This window comes from Strigops habroptila, chromosome 9 (genome assembly GCF_004027225.2).
Source record: "Strigops habroptila isolate Jane chromosome 9, bStrHab1.2.pri, whole genome shotgun sequence".
NCBI lineage: Eukaryota > Metazoa > Chordata > Aves > Psittaciformes > Psittacidae > Strigops > Strigops habroptila.
The window spans coordinates 34,986,049-35,008,386 of record NC_044285.2 but is presented as its reverse complement, the minus strand read 5'-3'; the positions used below and the strand labels follow the sequence as shown (position 1 = coordinate 35,008,386).

The window sequence follows — 22,338 nt, the reverse complement described above, 5'->3', positions numbered from 1 at the left end:
GCCATAAGGTGTGTATGGCAGCTCCTTTGCTCAGACTCCTCTCTGGGTACTGGTGCGGTGTCCGGCTGCTCCTTGCCTAGTGTGGCAGCTGGTGCTGATGCCTGTGCCCACACCCGGGGAAGCTGGAAAGCATGTCTGTTGATGCTGTTGGAGGGAGGCTGCTATGTTACAAACCATCCCAGTAACTCCTCTACTGATGGGTGCTGAAATCATAGAATCCTAGAATGGGGATGGAGCAGGAACACCTCCCACTAGCCAGGTTGCTCAAAGCCCTGTCCAACCTGGCCCAAAGGACCAGGGGTCCCACTGTGGTGGTGGGGCTCCTGGCCCCCTCCAGTGCCAGCCCATGGCAAAAGGGCAGCCTGGGCCTTCCCTGCAGCCCTGGTGTTGTGGGGCACTCCACAGCATGCTGGGATGCGAGCACTGCTGCTGGGGGCACTGTCCTCCCTGATCCCAATTTTAGATGTATTATGTTCTAAGTTAATATTACTTTGAAATTTGTAATAGCCATGGAAATATTATTTCTGCACTTAAATCCTTTAGTTTAATTGAATAGAGCTATCATTATCCAGAGCTTGTTTATGTATTGCTGCTTGCAAAATAGAGTCAATTTTCCAGACTGAGATGATGAATATGAGCATCAAAGACATTTTGTAATTTAATTTTAATAACCATGACGTATTATTATTTTAATAACCATAAATAATAATTATTAAAAAATAATGGTTCAGTGCTTTGTACAAAATCTTAGAAGGAAAACTATGCCATAATATACAGTGGGGGTTGCGTTACAGCTTATTATTATTTATTTTGTTGTCAGATGTGCTCTTTACTGTGAGGCAGAGCTGCTATGGGCTTGGGATTTTTTTAGGTCTGAACTTGAATACCCCTGAGGTGCTTTTGCTCTCACTGATGGCTCTGGAAACTGGATGAATTACTCTGAATATTTCCTTATATTATTTTCTCCCAAAAGTCTGGAGGCAAAGTCACTATGGGGCATGTCAGAGCACTGCGTTCCAGTGCTGTTGCACTAGCCCTGCTCCCTTCACTGCTGCGTATGTTGCGAAGTCCAGGTTTTGGCTTAACATAGGCTGTCCCAGCCTGACCCAGGCTAGCAGGACCTGCTCCTGTGCCTCATCCTTGTGGCCATGGCCCTGCATGGGGCTGTCCCCTACCCTGCCCTGGCCGGCCGGGGTCTCCCAGCTCAGTGGATGCAGCTGTGCCACTTCGTCCCAGCCCCAATCAGTTCCACCTGATAACACATATTTATAACTCTTAACACCCATTTCACTTGGATGTGGTGCTTGGTGTGACCCCAGCAGCTAGGTTAGCCATCAGGCTGGCACTGCTGTGTTGCTCACACCCTCCCAGCTCGGTGCTGGGGCTCTGCAGGCAAACTAAGCCCTGCTCACAGCAGTGTGTTTTGGCAGGTACATGGGGACAGGAGCATCGCTCACCCCTGTAGCTGGTGCAGGGCTGTGTGCAGCCGTGGGGAGTGGATCAAGACTACTCTCTAGAGAAATGCATCCCGCCCATGTTGGCCTGGATGTCAAGTGTGAAACGAAGGCAAAAGGACAGAATGGTAATTTTTTCATGTCTCCATGCATTCACTGCGTGGGCACTTTACATGTATATAGGTTTATTTCAGCGAGGGCCTGGTAGCGCTGAGCACAGTGATCTGCTCACCCCCAAAGCAACCCGAAACCTTCAGCCTTGTGGGATGGTTTGGTGTCAAATACTTGCTATTTATTGCTCTTACTTAGCCCTTGTTTGTTCCTGAGTTATTCTGCTCTTCCTGAAGATTCCGCTGAAGACATGCAGGTGGGCTCCGTGCCTGTGTCCCACCACTGTGCTCATGTACAACAGGCACCACGGCTGATGGCTGTTCTGCAGGGAGCAGGGTCCACAGCCAGGACCCACTGCTGGGCACCGAGTGCTGCCCTGGAAAAGGCACTGATGTGATTGCCATGTGTTTTTCCCTGCAGACAGTGACACCACCACAGGGACCCTCCATGCAGAGTTTCAGGGTGTGCTTTGGCCAGGAGGTACCAGACTGGTCACTCAGGTCCCATGCTGTTGGCTCTGCAGCAGCACTCCCTGCCTAGGCCCTCACTGTTGGGTTCTTTGCCAGGAGATGATCTTCACATCCCCACAGTGCAGTCGTGTGCTGCTCCAGCTCAGCCCTCAGCAGGCACTGGGCACTTGTCATCCATGTGGACCCCGGCAGGAGCCCAGTGGGAGCTGATTTCTGATGGCGACCACCAGGCTGGTTGAGCCAGGGTACCAAAACGGGAATATGCATTTCCCAGCAGTGTCCTTGGTTCAGTGCTGTGAGTGGCCCCGAACTAAATACCTGTGGGACATCCTAAGCAGAGAGGGGCGGGCTTGCCTCCTCCTCTGGTGAAAAGATCAGTTGGCTCTTTTTTTTTTTCTTTACAGTTTTATTTACAAAATGTATTAAAACTCTTTGTACAACACCTCATTAAAATGAGGCTCAGTAATTGATGCCCACACATGCAGTTTATGCTTTTACAGCCATTAGTTTGCTTGGCAATTTTTTTCTGCTCACTGAAGTGCAGTTTCAAAGACCAAAACCAGGAAATTAAATTACAAAAAAAAACAAAAAAAGAAAAAAAAGGAAAAAAAGAAAAAAAAAAAGAGGAGGGAAAAAAAAAACCCAAGACAAGAAAAAGGAAAAGAATCCCCAAATCCCCCAAAGTAAAACATACTGAAACAAATCATTGTGAGACTACTGCCGAACTTCCGATAGCTTGAAGTTGGTAGCCGGGATTGGTAAGCACTCAACACGTTTTGTTTTAGCTTTACATGCAAGTTTAAAAAATATCAAACCATTTCTCAAACCCCCTTCACTGGTGTGAAGCTGCCACTTAAAAATTAATCTGATAAACATACATCTTTTATACAGCTTTTAAGAAAAACGTTTGTTTTAAATACAACTCGTACTGCACAGCTTTAGCTCGCCCGCGCTGGGGCCGTGATCGCCTTCAGAAGTTGAAAAGAAACCACAGTTTCATGAAAAGAAAATGAAAACCGACCAACAATTTGTTGTCAATATCTTGTTAAAAACTCGAACAATAAATTATTCTCCTACAAGCTTTTAAAATGGTTTTTATATTACAATTTGTTGGAAATACTTATTTTTAACAAGACTTTCCCCATAGAATTTTTTTTTTTTTTTTTAAATCCTATTAAAAGTTCAAATCTATCATCAGCAAACTAAACGCCTAAGGGTCAGACTGGTTTAAATGAGTTTCCTTTTCATTGTAGGTTACTGATGAAATAAAACTCTATAGTAAACTACAGAAAATACATATTGTCGATTAGAGGTAATTAGTATGCAGATATTCCATTGAACATTTCTCATGTGATTGACAATATGTTTAAAGGTTTTTTTTTTGTCTTTTGCTTTTTTTTTTTAAATTTTATTTTATTTTTAAGATGAAGTTAAGTAGTTTCCAGGCAGAGGTTCAAGGCTGAAATGCTGCTGCTGTCTAAGACGTTGATGTGAGTAATAGTGAGCCCCTACCTGTACCAGTGTTGGCTGGAGCGCGGTGTCCTCTTCCCAGAGAGGGCAAGGACAGGAGTATCCTCTAACCAGTAGCCATGAAACAAGAGTTGGCAGGAGCTGATATAATATAACAGTACTAGCAGGAGTCATGTTAGATCGCTTAATATTACCCTGGAACTGCAGCTCTACTTTGAGTTACTATCCTCTTTCCTTACTTCTGGTTTAAAATGACCATTCCCGAGAAGCATTTAGCTGAGCACAGTGCTAGTTGTGAGAAAACTAGGGGGGAAGCAGAAGCAGGCCTGGGCAAAACTAACCTGTGCTTCTCTTGCTTCATTGCTTGATACTAAACAGTGAATTGAATTAAAATGCAAATGCACAGCAAGAAAAGAGATATATGGTCTGAACCTAAACAGCAAGTAGCTTTTCTTCTTTTTTTTAAAAGCCACCCAATGTCATTTTAATAAAGCACCTGTAGGTATGCCTGATGATAGAAAAAAACCCCAGGAATGCAGTATTTTCTGCCTGCACTTTAGCTACCTTGTCAAGAAATTAATTTACTGATCTGGAAGCAAGACATGCAGTTCCACAGATTACTTTCTTTTGGATTTACAGATTCAGAGTCATTGACCTTAACTGGTTTTAATGCACAGATTCTTTTCTTCAGGTGTCACACCTTTTACTGCTATACAGAATTGCTCAGATTAGCTGGAGAGTTAAAGTGGCTCATAAAAAAAAATAAATCACACCACTGGTAGGTAAATACAGAAACATCTTGACATCAGCTCGTACAAGCAGTGACAGGCCAGTCCGTGTTCGCACGCAGCAGATTTCTGAGGCTTTGTGTCAGGAGGAGTTTCACAATTTGATACGATTGGGGTGGCTGATGAAACCAGCTGCGGTTTGCTTTCAGGACACAAGTTCATTTACTGTGCAGTGGTATCAAAGAATGGCTTTTGTTGCACTGATTTTTTTACAAGATTTTTTTTTCCCACATACTAATATCTTGTTACCTGTCCTTTCCTTCTTTTCTTTTCTCTTCCTTCTCTTCCTTTTTCATTCTCTTTTTCTCTTTCCTTCTCTTCTTTTTCTCCTTTTTCTCTTTCTTTCCTTTTCTTTCTTCTTTTCTCTTCTCTTTTCCCTCTTTTCTTTTTTGTTTTCTTTTCCTTTTTTCTTTTCTTATTTTTTCTTTTCTTTCCTTCTTTTCTCTTTTATCTTCTTTTTTTCTTTTTTCTTTTTTTCTATTTTCTTTCCTTTTCTCTTTTCCCTTTCCTTCTTTTTTCTTTCTCTTCTTTCAAGCAAAGCAAGAATATTTCGGTGATGGTTTGCATTGTTGTGAGTCTCAGAGTCTTCCATAAGGCACTGAAGGAAAAAAATATCAGTTTTTCCTATTAAAAGTACATTGCACCATCATCAACGCGTGTCATGCCTGACACCTCGGAGAGAGTACAACTGGCTCAGGTGGTCCGAATCCATGAAGTAGCCACATTCTCTGCTGCTTCTCCTCTTGCATGCTGTCAGGGTGAGGATCTACAATAAAACCAGAAAGATTTCATCACTGCCTGGCGGTGAGGGGCAGGGAAGCTTAGCCTGGGAGAGTCAGAGTCTGTGGGTCATGGGCCAACAGAGTCAGTAGTTCAACTGACTTCAATTCAGTTTTTCAGCAATTCAACCCTACTTTTGATGCTTCAGAGATCACAGTTTCTAGTGTAGACTTCTTTTGTTCTATTGTAGATTTTTTTGAGACTTGTTAAAAGCACTTACCTGGCCTGATTATAGCTTAAGAAATAAAGGGGAAGAGGTCACTAGCAAGAAAGATGTGAATTCTGATGACAATATTTTTTAAAGCAACCAACAAAAGCACTTTTATATGCGCTGAATTAACACAATGCTGGAGAGAGAAGTTACTCGCTTCAGCATGGAGAAGAGAAGATTCAGGGGAGACCTTATGACAGTCTTCCAATACCTAAAAGGGGCCTGCAAGAAATCTGGAGAGGGACTTTTTAAGAAGGGCATGTAGTGGTAGGACAAGGGAGGGAATGGCTTTAAACCGAAAGAGGGTAGATTTAGATTAGATATTAGGAAGAAATTCTTCCCTGTGAGGGTGCTGAGGCGCTGGCACAGGGTGCCCAGAGAAGCTGTGGCTGCCCCATCCCTGGCAGTGTTCAAGGCCAGGTTGGACACAGGGACTTGGAGCAACCTGCTCTAGTGGAAGGTGTCCCTGCCCATGGCAAGGGGTTGGAACTAGATAGCTTTAAGGTCCCTTCCAACTCTAATCATTCTATGATTCTCTGAAGACAGCTGTCACTGTTGATAATACAGGATGGTATTAAGCTTACTTCTGTTCAGGAAAGACATTTACATCACTAATACTCTGAGATGGCCACCAGATGATGTTTCACAAGCCCTTTTGCAGCAGTGGCTGATTCACACAACAAAGATCACACACAGCTGAAAAAAAAGCCAGAAAGAAAGAAAACCCAGAGGGTTTTAGGTCCTGGCCCACAGCCGTACCCCTAGATTTTCACACTTTCTGTGCCGTACACGTTGTAGCCTTCTCTGTAGGTAGCATAATTCTGGGTGTTGGTGGCGGGGGCAGGTTTGAAGTTCTGCGTGTTCTTGGTGAGCTTCATTCTCTTGGACTCGGCCCGAGACTTGTAGCAGAACTCGATCAGTGCCACCATCATGGCCAGCCCGAGGCCTCCGACAAGGATATAGAAAACCCCAGCAACATTGCTCAGGCTCAGAGCGCTCGTCTTGTCCTAAGAGAAATGAGCCGCGACGTTAGTTTTGCTGTGAGGAGCAGACAGACAGACAACAGGCTACTTAGCACTTCATCCTAGCTGGAATAACTACACTCATGGCGTTCAGTGTCCCACTCAGGGCTCACTGCTTTCCCTCCCATCCCAGCAGCCCGGTGACTGCTCTGTCTCTCACCCTTTGGCGGGTGAAACCCTGGCTCACTCCAAGGCAATGAAGTTTTTTTGGCCACTGATTTCCCCAGGCCTTCGGCATCCTAGAGCAAACCTGCCTATGGCCAAGCATCCCTGGTGGCAAAGGCACCTGGGGAATGCTCTATGGGGAAAGCAGTGGCTGTGTAAAACAGCAGGTTTAAAACAGCGTAAAACACTTGGTTTTGGTGAATGTAAATAAAATTATTGAGATGCTGCTAAACTTATCTACCCTTTTTTCAACAGTTAGGAGAAAAAAACCCCACCCTAGGAAGATGGTCAGTTACTTTAAGGTCAAGAAGCAGGGCCCTAAGCTAAACTAGCACCTTTGGTGACCAAGGGAGAATAGTTACTGAATAAAACCAGTCATTGTAACACACAAAAAAGGGCTGGCCAGGGTTTACCTTCCTTCAATACATGTCAGATGGGGGAGAAGGCTTGCATTTTTAAAACAGGATCCTGTGATCAGATTAAATACTGCTGCAACCCTTTTGCTGCTGCGCAGGCTGGATGGAGTTGATGCTGGTGGGCCTGGCCGGGCAGATAATGCAAGGGGCTGTGCCCGCGAGATGCCTGCTGACAGAGCTCGGTTTAGAAGTACCTTCAGGGAGAGCAATACTTGCATATAGTCAGAATAAAATACCATCTACCTTGTAAGTACCTGTTCATCTCATGGGCAGTTTGCATACAGGTACTTGTAGCAAACATCCTGCCATTTAAACTAAAGCTATTACTCATTTACACCTCTTTTCAATTACAGCTTCCTTCTGCAGCTGCTGCGCATTCAGATGTCCCACAATCCCAAATTTCTCTCAGACACCAGCTACGGGGTTGTGCCCTAAGCAACTTCCAGTCCAGCTGAAATCAATGAATTTTTATTATTGGCTTTGTTGGAACTTGAAATTGTCCTCCAACACTGAGAGGGTGCTTCCAAATTACAGTTTTCTGTTTGAATGATTATAGAGAGCACTTCCAAAGGCACCAGGGGAGTCAGGCACTCGACTGTGACTGATTTCAGCTGGAGCTGGATCTCTCCTCTCGGTGCCTTTCAAAACGTCCTTTACTCTAACAAGCCCAGCAGTTTTACAGGATTTTTCTCCTCAATGCCTCGATAAGCATTAAAAACAAAATAAAAATCCTCTGTGTTTCCTTTCAGCTGAGTGGTGTAAGTAAGTACTTCCTGCAGTTTAAGTGTGCAGCTACTGGGTTGATCCACTGCCACCTCAGGGGTGGGATCTCCACTGGGCTCCACAGCAGTCCCGCAGCACGGCCAGTGTGAGATGGGGCAGTGCAGCAGCAAAAGGGTTCAGAGCAGCATAAAAAAGAATATATATTCCTTACATAATGAGTTAATAGTATTTCTAGGTTTTTTTAAAAAATCAAACCAATTTCAAACTGAATTGGGAAATAGGGCAGGAAGGGCATTTTTTTTTTCCCTTATTACAGGCCTATCCTGAAATTGCCCGCCCTTAGGAAGCATGTGACTGTTTCCCAAACTGACATGTAGAGAATATAAGTAAGTCACAAGTTTGAAACAAAAATGTGTTTTCTTCAATAAAACTAAAAATAAGAAAAGGTGCTGGCCTGAATAATACACATTGACTGTGCTGAAACTTGCACATTTAAATGAAGGTACCAGCCTGGGAGGCTTTGGGGGCTTCTCTCTCCATGTTTTTCTAGCAAAATACTCAAATAGTAAAACATACTTACAACTACAGTCTGTTACTGCATACAAGAAAAATGCTGTCACGTTCAGAGACTTAATTATTTTTTTCTATTCTTTCAACCTTCAAAATGTAAATATCAACTTTTGAAAGTCATTCTTTGTATAAACAAACAGCGGGTCAAAATGTGATTGCTAATCAGTACAAAAAGACCTTCAGCGACTGACCTTACTTCCGGAGTCCTTGGCTCCACATTCACCCTTATCGTACCACCATTTGTTTTTCAGCTTGTCTAAGATGCCTTGTTCACTGAGTTTCAATACTGCAAGGTTTACAGGAGTTCTTCACGTGGGAAATAACATAAATAACATTATATTATGTTATTTTATGTTATTCAATCTTTAAACTACTTTAAAACTATACAAAGCGATAAAGCAGGGTTCCTGGCCACAAAGTATTTACACTGCAGGCAACTGGATCATCCCCTTAAGTTAATGCTACAGTAATGCTATATTACCAGGTCCTGCCCATATCGCTTTGAGTAATCGGCACTCACTGTTAAATGAAGGTAGTAGAAACAAAGCAAGTCCAATTTCCCAGTTTGGTGCAATCACAGGCGTTCACAGTAGCTTTACAGTGGGTTTGATCTCGCAGGACCCCTCATATTGCACTAACAGACAGCAAAGCCCCACCAACGAGTAATTGTGGCGTGTGTGTGCACATCTGCAAAGCAAACAACCCCAGGGTGGGTTCAGGGAGGCAGGTTTTGCCATCCCTCCTGGCTGTTTCCCTGCTGGTGGTGGTTTCTGCAGCTCCAGCTGTTGTTTGGAGGCTGTGCTTGGAGGCACCGCATGGGCGCTGCTCTCCCCTGGAGCTGCTGCATCCTGAACATTGCTGGTCCAGGGAACTGCAGCAGGTAATAAGCAAATACAGACCTTTACGAAAAAATGAGTGAACATGGAAACACCGGCTGGAAGTGCCAGGGTGGGAAAGGATTAGAAAGATTAAGGGAGCTGCTGACTGTGGTGCTGCCAAGAGCCCACAAGCCCGGGGAGACTTGAGCATACCCGTCCCTTCCCTGTGGGAAAGCGGTGCCTGAGAAGTCCTCAGTTGGATTTTGTCATTTCCATTTCCTCCTTGTGTGATGTCTTGGGGTTTTTCCTGCCTGTTTCCATGAGACAGGCTCCCTCTGTTAGGGACATCCTCAGTTCCTGCTTGAAGAGCTTTGATCTCCACTCCATGGCTGTGTGGGGCAGCTGGTGGAAATGAAAGGAATGGGCCCTTATCCTTAATGATGCTGTGCCACTTTGCGTGGGATAAAACATTAGGCAGACACACACATAGCGGCCCTGCAACATGCCCCACTGTGGATCCATCCATGCCTGCTGTCAGTGGAGGAGACGCAGGAGCTCAGCCACATCTGCCCTGGTGTCAGCCTCACTTCTCAGTTCTGCTGCTCCCTGCCTATCTCCCAAAGATATCCTGCCTATCTCCTACCTCTGCCCAAAGTGCATGACTCTGCATAGACAGACCCAGTAGAAAGAGCAGCACAACCTATACAAACCTACCTAATTACAAGCTTAATTACAGTGTCACTTAGGGCAATATCCTCAGGCTGGGAGGGCTCACAACCCTCGAGCAGCAGGGGTAGACACTGTAAGAAGCTGCTAGTGAAGAAAAGCCCCATTCCCTTATCTGCCAAAAAGCTGCCTGCGAGGTGGCCGTGAGCCCTGTTGGTGGCTGGTGTTGAAAAGCGCTGCCCTCAGAGGAGCTGTGTGTGCTCTGGGAGGAAAGCAGGCGTGAGGTGCAGCCCTGGGGGGCAGCATCCGCGGTGGGGAGGACAGGCTGTGCAGGACAGGTTGTGGGATACCATAAGACAAATGAGCATGCTCAAGAGCTTCTGAGCTGAATGCCCCATGGGCTGCACCAATGTGACCCAGCGTGGTGCTACCAAGGCCAGCAGGGAGGCAAAAAGCAGGGGAAAACCTGCCAAGGTGGGGAGAACTGCTGGTCCCTGGTCCCAGAGGCAGTGATGCAGCACTGTTTGTGCGAGCAGAGCTTCCTGGCTGGCCAGGCAGAGGCAGCACCGCTCCTGCCGGTCTGCGCAGGCCTCGCTTTGACACCAGCCAAGATTTTATTTTTATAAACTGGCTATTTTTAAGCAGCAGCTGTAATCTAATTAAGCATCACTCAGGGAAGCTGCATGCACTCAGCCAGGCGCAGCCGACGGGCGGCAGTGACAAGCCGCACGAGACAGACCGTGTGTGCTGGCTCGGCCCTGGAAGCATGCACAGAGCCGCTCCATCACCAGCCAGCAGCATCGTAAAACCACAGCTGTATCACTGCTACGTCTGCATCACCTATAGGCAGGGCTATAAAACATCAACAGGATCAAAGCACGCACCACAGGCACTGCAAACGCCCTGGGTGCTGCAAGTAATGCACTGGCCCCATTGGTTTATGCTGCTGGGGACCAGCCAGGTCCTGGACAAACCACCCCCGTGGGCCCTCCTGGGTACCTGTGTTGTGATGAGGCCCCTGGTGACACCCAGGCAAAGATGCTACAAGAAGCTGTGCATGATTGCAATGCAAGTCAGTGGAAGCTGAGTACCTTTACCGACCCATTACAAGCCTCAGCAGAGAGTGTGGTGTGGATTATTGCTTAGAGAACAGTGCTCTCATTTTAAATTTCATTTAAAAACTATCCAATTTGGAGAGATTTTATGCAATACATCTCTCCGCTTTGAAAAGCATTGTGCAGCTGAGAATACACAAACAATAGGGAGAAGATTATAAACACCTTTCCCCCATCCGCATTTTTTATTGTGCAAATTCTTCCCTCCCCCAGCCCTATTCCAAACCCTATTTTTAATTTGCATGCCTTTATAAACCCCATATGGAGTACAGAGAATTTGCATAGTACCCAATACATTATAGATTAGCTTTCACAACATTATACAGTATTGGGAAATGAAGAGGCTTAATATGCTAATTAGGGTGCTTTATATTTTTTTTAGAGTCAAGATTGCAGCTAATTGCACACATGCAATTGGCAAGGAAAAAATAAGTAGTAGTAAACTAAAATTATCTTAACTAAACAGATGGGAATTTGCCTGAACTGGGGTTTTCACTATAGTTTGTCATGGCCCTGTTTGTCAGATGAGGTACTGCCCAGGTTGAGGTGATTTGCTTTGTCCCTCTGTGCTGGTAGGAGGAGCAGAGCAAGTGCTGAGGAGCTGTTGCATGCTCCAGACCCACCAACCGTTTGCTGGTGGAGCTGTCTCCATGCCGGGCTGCTCCTGTGCCGAGGGGCTGTAGGCTTGGCGTGGGGCTGACTGCTGGTGGCTGCTACGAGACGGACAGGTCGTGTAAGGACCGTGTAAGGAGGAACTGTCGGAAGCGAGTCTGACATGAAGCAATAGCTGGTGCCTGTCCTCCCCTGCCTGTGCCCATCCCATTCCCCCAACACACAGACAACCAGGACTTTGCCTGAGTGAGCTCCAGCCTCCCTTGGCTCTGCTACTTTGCACTGGGATGAACAGCATGTACCAGGGCAAAGCAGCCCTCTGAATGTGCTAGACAAGGCACTAATTTGTGTAGCGTACAATGCAGCTTGTTCAGTCAAAGTTCTAAGGAACAATTTCATCTGTTTCCAGGAAATTAATCCCAAAACCTCTTAATGCATGATCTGCTCCCCAGTGCAGCAGGATTTCAGCGACCTGATGGTAGGAGAAGACGCGGTCCCTGCAGCCCCCGGTCCAGCGCCGTCATCCATGGGGGTACAATGTAAGCTGGTGTGGGATGGACCTTCAGCTCCCAGATTCCCAAGTAAATATATTGAAAAGTAAGCCTGGTTGCTGGTACATTTTCTGATTGCTCGTCTCTTGAGTAGCTGTCCAGGCTTGTTCCATTCAACAGTCAGGCATGGCTTTGGCTGAGATCCCCATGGACGTCTGGATCGTGGTATTTTTCTCACCAAGTGCTCACCAGTGCACATTGAATGTGCATCCTCCACACTGTACCTCAGCTTGCAACTCAACCGGTCCCAAAGGAGGTCCTTGGGCAGCACCAGCACCCTGACCATGCTGGCAGGTCAAAGGCTACTAAAATGCAGAAGTGTTTTGTTGGTCATTGTAGAGGGAAGTGCAGGGTTCTTCTGGGAGTTAGGGCTGTTGGCTGCAGGAAGGGGATTCTTCATAGGTTGCCCTGGCACTGTTTGTTTGAGGAGGGATTTTCTTTTATTGCCTCAGAGGCAGAAGAATGGAGAGACTAAATGAGCCCAAATCCCCTGGGAAGGCTGAGTCCCAGCTGCCTACCTGTCTCCCCAGCCAGCTGTGCTGCCCAAAACCAGCTCAGAGGATCATTTACTCAGTTTCTGGGTCTCTATCTCAAAAGGCTTACATTTCCTCATCTTTCTCCTGGGGTAATTTTGTGCTTTCCAGCTGCTTATTTAATTAGGTTGCTGTTGGGCTGTGTGGGATATCCTATGAGGTCCTCGGCCCTTTCCCACGTGGCTTCATCTGTTTTTTGTCAGCTTTAATTCATGACAGCATTCTTTTTCATCTCCCCAGGTGTGGTTTCCAGACCAGCTTTCTATTAGTTTGGTTGTTTTTATCAAAGGAAAATGTTCTTGTTGTTCTCTTGTTGTGCTCTGTATGCCCAAGAAAACAAGCTGAGGCAATTACGATCAGGATGTCAGTGTTCTGGATGTCACAGAAACTTGCAGTTGTTTTCTTCCTCTTCATAACTGAAGGCTGTTTTTGTTTGCTTGCTTGTGCTTTTCATCCAGATGTAGTAGGTTTGGCTGATCCAGGCTTAACCACATGAGGCTGGGTCTGTTTGGCAGCTTTGCCAAACCCTGCTAAGATGTTTTTTGCTGACATCTACAAATGACGGGAAGAACTGAATCTAGAGAAGTGGTACCAGAAGCCTCATACTGAACAGTATTGCCCCAGATAGCAAATTAAGCCATTTGCTATGGTTGATTTATTTGAGAGGCATGACTTTAAGAAGATCAGAGTCCATCTGTTCTCACAGGCTTCACTTCATCAGAGTTGGCTGCAAACATGACTTTACACCTGGGACAGAGGTAGGTTTCATTGGTGTTCCAGCAGTTTGGTTTCTGTGCTCCCCTGGTGGGAGATACGCTCAGGTGCTGGCTGCATTACTTTCCTCTTCAGCCATCAGTTACTGCTAGAAACCAAGCTGTGCTAGTCTTTTTCCAAACGCAACCATATCAAAGGGAATATCCTCTTCCCTTTGCTGCATGGCCCTGGGGCCTCCTCCCTGCTGCATTTCAGCCCCCCTTGGCCCAGGACACCAGCCCCCAAAGTCATGCTGCACTCTTGTTGCTGGTGACCCCAGTTGACAGGACGATGCTGATTGATAGATTTTTGACAGACAATGTGCATTCACTCATTGAAATCTCACCCCTGAACTAGGTCCCAAAAGCTTTGGGTTAAGTTTAAAACTTCTGGCCACCTCTTCCTCCAAATTCAGGAACTGTGACAGCACTTCTTTGTCATTGTCGATCTCGCATACAGTACAGCATCGCTGCCAGGCTGAGTATGTTCACCATGCTACCGTGTGAGGTCATCCCTCAGAAGAAAGAGCTGCTGTATGCTTTTTCTTTGTATTTCATTATTACCTATTTTCCATCTACACCATTAATATGGAAAAAAGGGAACACGATGATGCAGAGGCCATCTGCTCTCTCTTCTTACTTCTCTTTGAGACACACTCACCCTGTCTGAAGGATTTCTTGCTCTGCCTCCAGTCACCACAGCACCAATTTCACGTTAGCTGCAGTAATTTTTATCTCCATTGAGAAAACTGGTGGCATTATAATACTTCTTTCTGGCTAGAACAAGTTTGAAGTAGAAGAAATAGTCCTTTATCAGTTCCAAATGTGAGAAGGTATAATTTCTGTCCTTCTCAAATAAATTGTAACAGGTTTTTAGTTTAATTAATGACATTTTAAGTTCTTTTACGTGATTTCTCCTGCACCTACATAAAGTAGATTACCCTAACCAGATATTTTACCTAGTGCCATCTCTCTAGCTTCTCCTGGCTTAATAAAGAGACCCAGCAGGCTGAAGTCCCACATACAACTGCAAAAGCTGGCCAGGCTGCTCTTTGTGCAATCTGATTCTAGTTACTGGCCATTGTGTTTATGTGCCTGTGCTGCAAATAGGACCCTTTGCTGAATGAACTCACACTGCACAGAAGAGACTGAGCAGCTTCTTGGAAAAGTGCTGTCAATTTATGAAAGAACATCCTGATCTTGCCAGGAAAGGGCCGTTTTCCAGGAACAAGCAATGGGATGTACTGATGCTAGTGGCTTTGTAGCCAGTGTTTGGTTTGGTCCTCACAAGTCACAGCAGATGATACAGAGAAGAGCTGGTGAGATTTAGGAGCAAAAATCACTTTGGGACTTGAAAATCTCACCCAATAATTTGAAGAGTTTCACTGGCTGTGTGTAACTGGTGTTTTAGCGGTATAAAGTCTCAGCAACACTGTAGTTATGTTTATTACTTGTAATCCATAAAGATTTAAGTGGTGATTGGAACAGCTTTGGATAATTCACATCTCATTCCATGCTCTAATGGATGCTATATAAATGTTATACCCAAAAATGATCACTGCCAAGGAGAGCAGATGAACATGGCAGACAGCACACTGCTCCCTCAAACCAGATGAACCACTGCTCAGAATTCAGAATATTTAGACACAATCTTTCAGAAAAGGGAGCTGCAGAGAAAAGGTGTAACAAGTACAGGCTCTTTGGGGCACTAATTAAAGGGCTTCCTCAGTTGTACAGGATGGGGTGGGCAGCCCATGGGTGGCACTGAATCTCCCAGGCAGCGGGGCTGCCAAGAGGCTGCCCTGGCACCTTTCACCACCCGGGTTTTACAAACTGCAGGTGCTTCACTCATCATCAGCCAGTTTCTGATGTTCCTTAGGATATTTGGTGTACAGGGTCCAACACGGCATTTTCTCAGCACTTGCAGTTGAACACTTGAAGATGCTTGCAGCATCTTCAGTCCAAATGCAGGTTTTTTTCAGGGGTAGAGGGTGAAGAAATCACCCATGAGCTTGAGGGAAGAGCAGAATAACATCAGCAGTGAGAGCTCCTCTCTGGTCGTGAAAATGTCCTCCGTCCACTCATGCCCAGGGCTGTGGCTCAGGATAGCAGAGAACAAGCTGCAGAAGAGCTGATCGGCACCTCAGCCCAGGGAAGGATGTTTGGCTGCCTGGCTGGCTCAGGAGGATGCCAACTGCAAGGCAAGAGCTCCAGCCACCACAGCTCCACTGCTCCTATGAGTGGTCCCCACGCCGGAGGGCTCGCTGGCTTCTGCAGTGCTACACAGGCAGGACATATGCGTCCCCAGCATCACCGGGCAGGGATGTGTGCCATCTCACTCAGGTACAGAGTTCTCTCAGTGATGAAGCTAAGAAATTTAAGGCCAGTGGCAACAGCAATCCTTCTCACAATTCTGATGGGTGCTGGCTCTGAAAGTATGGTAGACATGGCCAACAGGAGCTTTGTCCGTTGCTAACAGGTCTGGCTAGAAGGCCAGAGGCATGACTGCCCCATGTACTTAATACACATTGCCACAATGCAAAATCCTGCATGGTCACTAACATGCCCTTTTTCATTTTTTTCCTGGCCGTACAACATCAGATGCCAAGTAACTCTGGCTGGAGAAGCGCCATGGAAAAGCAGGCACACATCACTAAGGATGTGGTATTTACAGCAAAGCTGTTTGTGTTATGATGTGCCCTGGCGCTGGCCATTTGGGTACATCAGGGGAGGTAAAATCACAGCACCAAAGACAGCCTTGGGCTCCAGCTGTGTCATACCACACAGGCACAGAGCAGCTGTAAATCTGGTCCAATATCTGGCTAGGCCAGGTTTATTGCCGATTTGTGGGATCAGAGCAACAAAAAGCCACAGGAGGTTTCTGGCAAATCTGGTCCTCTGAATATTGCAATATGAATGAAGTGTGACGTCCTCCCTCCGAGTCAGCGTGCAGAACCTTGCTGAGCCGTGCAGCCAGACGAAGAACTGCATCCCTCCCATTCCAGTGATGTGAAGGAGGTGAAAGTCCATTGTGGTACCAGGTGTTGGTTAGTACATTATGAAGTGTTCTTTTGACTTGTTTTATTTTTAATCCCTGTTATTTTTACCTAATCTAGGAATTTGACATATTTAGAGCACTCTCACTTACACAGCAGCACTTGTTTTTCTCTTGTTTCTAATGACCCAAGCTGTCCTTGCTGGCTGGAGCATCCTTGGGATTGCTGACATCAGCACAACCCAACCAACAACGTTGTAACATCAGAGAGTTTAGACTAGACATTAAATGCTCGGGTTTCTAAAATCCACCTCGTGGTGTCAGAGGAAAAGCAAGTGGACTAATGCACAAGCAGGCATTTTCTTAATTCAGAATGCTTCCAAAAATCCTCTAGGGGTAAACTACTGAAAACACTGAATTAATTGTTCCTGTCGGTATCACTGGCAAACTCCACTGACTTCAGGGGAAGCTTGTTGCGGACACATGCAAAGCGTCACCTCTACCATGCTCTGAAAGGTAAATATCTGAAGGGGACAGGGAGAACAACCCCAAATGACTGCACTATAGCTCTGCACTGAGATTTCAGCCCCACACATTCAGCACTGCAGGGAACCCCTCAAAGCCATCATGCCACATCACCAACCTTCCCTGCTCAGCTCTGATGGGCGGAAGGGGAGGTGATGCTAATGGGGCCTCCAGTCCTGCTCACGGGACCTGAGCGGGCAGAAGGCCAGTGGCCCCCACAGGGTCTCCGAGCCAGTTGCACGGCCCACAGGGCACTGACAGATGCAGAAATGAAGCCAGGGCACTCTGCTTAATTTGACAGGATACCATAAAAACCTCACTAACAACCATCTTGGAATCGTTAAAATATAAAGATAGAAGCAACCCAGGAAGTGATACGAAATCAGAGATACCAGTGATGTTTCTCTAGAGGGCATTGCTTGAGGTTAAAGACCCATCTAAATTAAATAAGGCACTTTATTCCCCCAAGCTCTATAAATCCCAGCCTGATCCTTAACTATTGAATGGGCTTTTTGTCAGATCTTGTTACTGAAATAGCTTCTGACTAGATACGAAACCTGCGGGTGAATGCATTGTCCAAGAGCTCCACTCTTTCTGAGCTCAAATCTATCTGCTTGTCATAATTTAACAATTTAGCAGTGTCTCCGTGTCACAATTTCATGTTTTGCTACGCACCCATGAGTGGGGGGGGGGTGTGTGGGGGGAAGATTTCAGATGGAAGTGGGCATATTATTAAAACTATGTTTGTTTAAAGACTACAGTTATGTGGTACTTCAAGCAGGAGCCCTGAAAATAAAGGCAGAAAAACATATGGTCACTCACTATTCCTATTTGTCACCTTCTGTCTCTGAAAGTGATCTTCTGTATTTCAGACTGTACATTTAATATGGAATTCACAGAAAAAGCACCAGGCATTTCTTCTTTAAGAAATGAACACTTGGTTGCTTTTTGCTACCATTTCAGACCTGCACCATTTTTTTCGCTCGTCTGTGCTACCAGCAATTGCACATCTACAAGATTTAACATTTGAGGGATTGAAATGCTTTATGGGTTTGCAGAAGAAGGGATAAAAGCGGAAGCCATCTAGTTTGAAAAGACAAAGATCTTTCAAAATTAGAAGATTAAAACTCAGTGCCTCAAGCTCCATATATCCCCCAGGCACTAAGAAACACACTGCATGCTGATGACTGGGATAGTGCTTGGAGGCATTGGGCACAGCAATAAATCCCGTGGCAGAAGGATGTTGTTCTTCCTCAACAGCAGAGCCAGAAGCAGTTCCTGCTGCTGAAGGCACCAAGGCCCATGAGCAGCATCCTGGGACTGCAGCTCCCCGCTGACAGTGCTGGCCGTGTGCTCATCTGATGCCATCCCACAGCTGGGCGAGGACCCTCCTTCAGGATGTCGCTGCACGTTTTGCCTCTTTTGTGCCTTTTGTTACTGTCACAGGATGACAAAAATCTTCCCTATGAAATAGCACACAAAGGAGTTTTTAGCGTTTCTTTGCACTGTGGTACTGCCAGCAACAGAGCCTGCAGCTATGGGAGATGGAGACAGGCGGTGGCTTCTCCTGCAGTGTGACATGGGGTGTCAACCAGCAAGGACTGCTTCTGTTCAGAGGGCCTTAGTGACTCCTGCGTAGGCACACTGCTTGCAGTTTGGCTCTGATGGCAAATGCCTGCAAACCAGAGGCTTTGCAAAGGGTGCTGGACACAGCACAGCCATTGCAGCACTAGTCAAATCATCTGTTTGGATGGTTTTCTAGTTACTGCTGAGTATTTAGTAGCTGCAAGAGTTCTTCATAACTGAACTTTGTTCTAGTCTTCATTACTGTGTTTTTCGATAAATAGTGTCAAGAAACATTGAACTGACTAAAAGAACTCTATTTTTCAGAGGCAGGCTGGAGCAACCACTGTATCCCTGTGGGATCTATGGGGTTTTTCCTTGCAGTAACTTGGTATACATTTTAAATTCCCATGTTTTAACTGGGAGACATACACAGATGCACGATGTCACTGTGACACCTACACACACTCTGAATACACCTGCACAGAGCCAGAGGTGTTCCCAGCTGAGACTGCAAGCTCCTGCAGAGAGTTTGCAGCCTCTGTTTGCCAGCAGTGACTGTCTCTAGGAAAGTATATTTATATGTTTCATAAATGTAGCTCAAACAAATTAAACTCTGTACTAACAGTATCATAATCTAATAGAGACACCAAGTGCTAATGCAATAATACATGCCTATTGGATTAGGAAATGCAAGCTGTAACAAGTCACTGTAGTTCATTCACAGCAGTGCCTGAGACTGGAGGTACAGATGTGCCAAGGGTGTGGGAGGAAGAACTACTCAAACAGGGAGGCAGAATAAGGAAGGGCAGATGCTCAGTATCACGCTCAAGCCTACAACATCTGAAACAACAGGGATCTTTCCTGTTATTGCCTGGATCCTTCTAACCTGGGTGGATATGAGCAAAAGACTGAACTTACCTTGCACGCAGGCTATCCCCTCACCTTCTCTTTCTCTTGCCTCTAGACACATCCATTTTCCCCCCATCTTCTATGATTTATTTTCCTCTTGGGATGGCTTCTTCTGCTTCCTGCTCTCAGGCTTCTTAGGCAGCTGCTGCTTAGTCCAAAGGCTACACAAGACTTTCAAAGAACAGCTACGTCGCTTGTATAAAGCTAGAGGTGTCCGACTCATGATTACAGTGCTGGCGAGCACACAGAAATCCACCAGAGCAGCACAAGTGCCTGCGTCCTCCAACGTGAGCTCAATGCTGAAACATCAGAATTACTTTGAAGAAGAAGAAGAAAGGCATTTACTTTTCCCTTTGTACGTAAAGTGACAGCAGTTACCATTAAAGAGGGAACAGCCAAGCCCAGACCCCCTGGGAGATGCTCAAAGGAAGGACCCTGCTCCTGCTGCTGGGAGCCTTACTTTGAGCTGCTGGTTTTCCTTTTTCCTTTTCCAGTCCCAAGGAGCTGTGCCTCGGCTTTTCCCATACTGATGCTTACAATGCAGGATAAATGACTCATGCAAGCAATTTATGGATATTAACTGTTCAGCACCACAGGTGCTGCACTCCAAATGAGTGCAGGAGTCATCTTTAAGATTCCTTGTGGCCATGAAGGCAGGATTAGTGCCTCTGCACAAGGCCTGGCTCTGCCGCAGTTAACGCTGCACAAGCATGTTTCCTTGCACACTCAGGTCCACCTTCAACAAGGCAGCAAAGCTAGTCCCCACAATGCTAAAGGTTATGCAGGCAAAACAAAGCAGTTCTTAATTCTCAATTGCCAACCCTGACTCTACCAGCTCCTTCCCAGCCTGGGCAACCTGCTCGTCCCAAATTCTCGTTCTGAGTCTCCTAGTTACAATCCCAGGAAAATACCCTCAAACAGCACAGATATTTCTGCAAACCAGAGCAGGCTCTCTGCCCTTCTTGGCAATGCTCTAAGTGAGATGCTCCAATGAATGCTCTTAATGCTCCTAGAGCATTAAGACTTCATCATTGGCACTAAACATATACAGTATTCTTTCCTAATATGCTATAAACTAATAGCTGTCAATTAAACAAATACTCTGATGTCTTCCTTTTAAAGTATTCTTTTGCTTTGTCACTAATTTGCACAATACGATAATTTCATATTACTTTCCTAGCTCTGAGCATGAATTAGCTCTGTGCTACTGTTACTGGCTCTGACCAGCCATTTTATCTTTTTCCAGCTCATAACCCAGGCCTATAGAATGGGTGGCAAGTAAATTCATGCTGATTAACATAATGTCAAACAAATTGCTTAAATACATTGAGTTGCATCTTTTTAAGATAGCCATTTCCTTGGGGAAACTTGGGAAATACTTCCTTGGGAAAATATTCTCTTTAAAGCAGAGCATGTTTGGCAATGGCGCTCTTTAGATGTCAGGTATCATCTAAAGTAATGCAGAACAGATTTCTTCTAAAAATATGCCACTTACTTAAAAAAATTATGCCACAAATGCTGACGGCTGTGCTGAAAATGTATCAAAGCAAAACAGCACAAAGAAATGGGGGAACAAATTCCATCTGCTAATGGCCACACTCACATTTCGGAAGGGCTTGGGAATGTGATGCTTTATGGAGCGTGGCTCTGAGGGCAGAACTCAACTAGCACACTGGAAAAGTAATCCTGTGATTAAAAAGAAACAGCTGAAAAATGGAGTAGTATTGCATCACATGTCATTTCAGATGTACTCCAAAAGAGGTATCAGCCTAAAAAAAGAATATATTAAAGAAATTAAGTCAAATAATTAGCAAGGAATCTTGGCACGCGAAATTGGCGAGATGCTGCACTCAAACAGTCTCCTTCTGTGTTGGTTGTCATTAAATGTTACCGTGAAGGTGTAAGAATACAAGAAATGTATCAACAGCAGAACTACAGAAATTTATCTTAGCAGAAAATTGTTCCTATGCAACTGAATAATTAGTTTCACTTAAGTCACTCAGCCTGCTATGACTGTCTGCATCCCCTTTTGTCTACTGCTTGTTAAATTCTTATTCAGCCATCACTCGGATAGGATTGCGTAATAAACAAAATAATTAGTTTCCAAACTCATAATACACTAACATATTTCCTGGAATATGTTTTGGGTTTTTTTTTATAACTACTATTTTGCATTCTCTCATGATTGAGAACTCAGCTCACATGTACAGAAGAATTTGAAGATGGTATAATTTACCATGAATCCAACAGATGAAACTAAATCCATGCTCATTTAGGAGAGCTAAGTGAACACATTTTGATGCATGTACCAGAATGTCTGCACCAGCCAAGTTAGCGCACACATATCGACATGCATCACAGACAAATCACGTATGGATGGAGCACGTTCCCTTTTGGACTTCTTAAATAAGGACCACTACTGAAATGGGTAACTCCCTTCACCAGGGCAGTACCGACAGCCAAGACACTGTGGGGCAGACTGGCACCCTCTGCTCCACACCAGCGCTGGCATATACTGGTAGTACTGAAAATGAGACATATATCAGCTTGGGCCTTTAAAACAATCTCATTAGAACAGCACAATCTCTTTAGACTTAAAGTACATGTGGACCCCAGCAGCATGGGATGCTCAAAGGACTAACATTACAATCTGTGCCACCAAACAGATCCCAAAACTTGCAGGAATTTGAATACCTTTTCTTTTTCCTGCTACAAGACTCAAAATCCTTGTGAAACGTGAAGTAACTGTTTACTTTTCCAATGGTGATGAAGACACAATAACAAGAGGTGAACTCACAACTTGGAAGCATTCATCTCCAAGCACAGGCGAACCACATGCTAACCGCAGGGAGGAGGAGCATGGGAGGGCGTTTCTGGGTGCTGGGTCCTGTGCGGGACAACACTGGGCACTGGCAGAAGCAAACAGGCTGCATACTTACCTCTGGCTTTCAGCACAAGCTAGAATGTTCTATTGCACAGAGGAGTTCAGCTTAAGACACTGGCACCATCAGTCTGCAACGGCTCACAGCTACAGACACAATGTAGGAAGCAGCTGATTACAAACTCGGGGCGGCTGTTTCCCAAGCCTGGGTCTCTACTGGCGAAGCTGAGAGAGA

The 22,338-nt window shown here is 45.4% G+C and overlaps 1 protein-coding gene across 7 annotated transcripts in view; it reads right to left on the bottom strand.

Moving 5' to 3' along the window:
* Positions 1 to 4,783: 4,783 nt before the first annotated feature.
* Positions 4,784 to 22,338, bottom strand: part of GRIA3 (glutamate ionotropic receptor AMPA type subunit 3) — a 150,010-nt gene continuing 132,455 nt past the window's right edge. For 4 of the 7 annotated variants that reach the window (XR_003993101.1, XM_030497151.1, XM_030497150.1 and 1 more), the window contains 3 exons: positions 8,372 to 8,486; positions 6,044 to 6,291; positions 4,784 to 5,059 (listed from right to left, as the gene is read on the bottom strand). Coding sequence is in view for 6 of the 7 variants with exons in the window: in XM_030497151.1 (XP_030353011.1) it covers positions 6,046 to 6,291; positions 8,372 to 8,486 (361 nt within the window). In the remaining variant the exon portion in view is untranslated. The remainder of the gene's footprint in view (positions 5,060 to 6,043; positions 6,292 to 8,371; positions 8,487 to 22,338) is intronic. The other 3 variants (XM_030497154.1, XM_030497152.1, XM_030497155.1) reach the window with 3 other exon arrangements.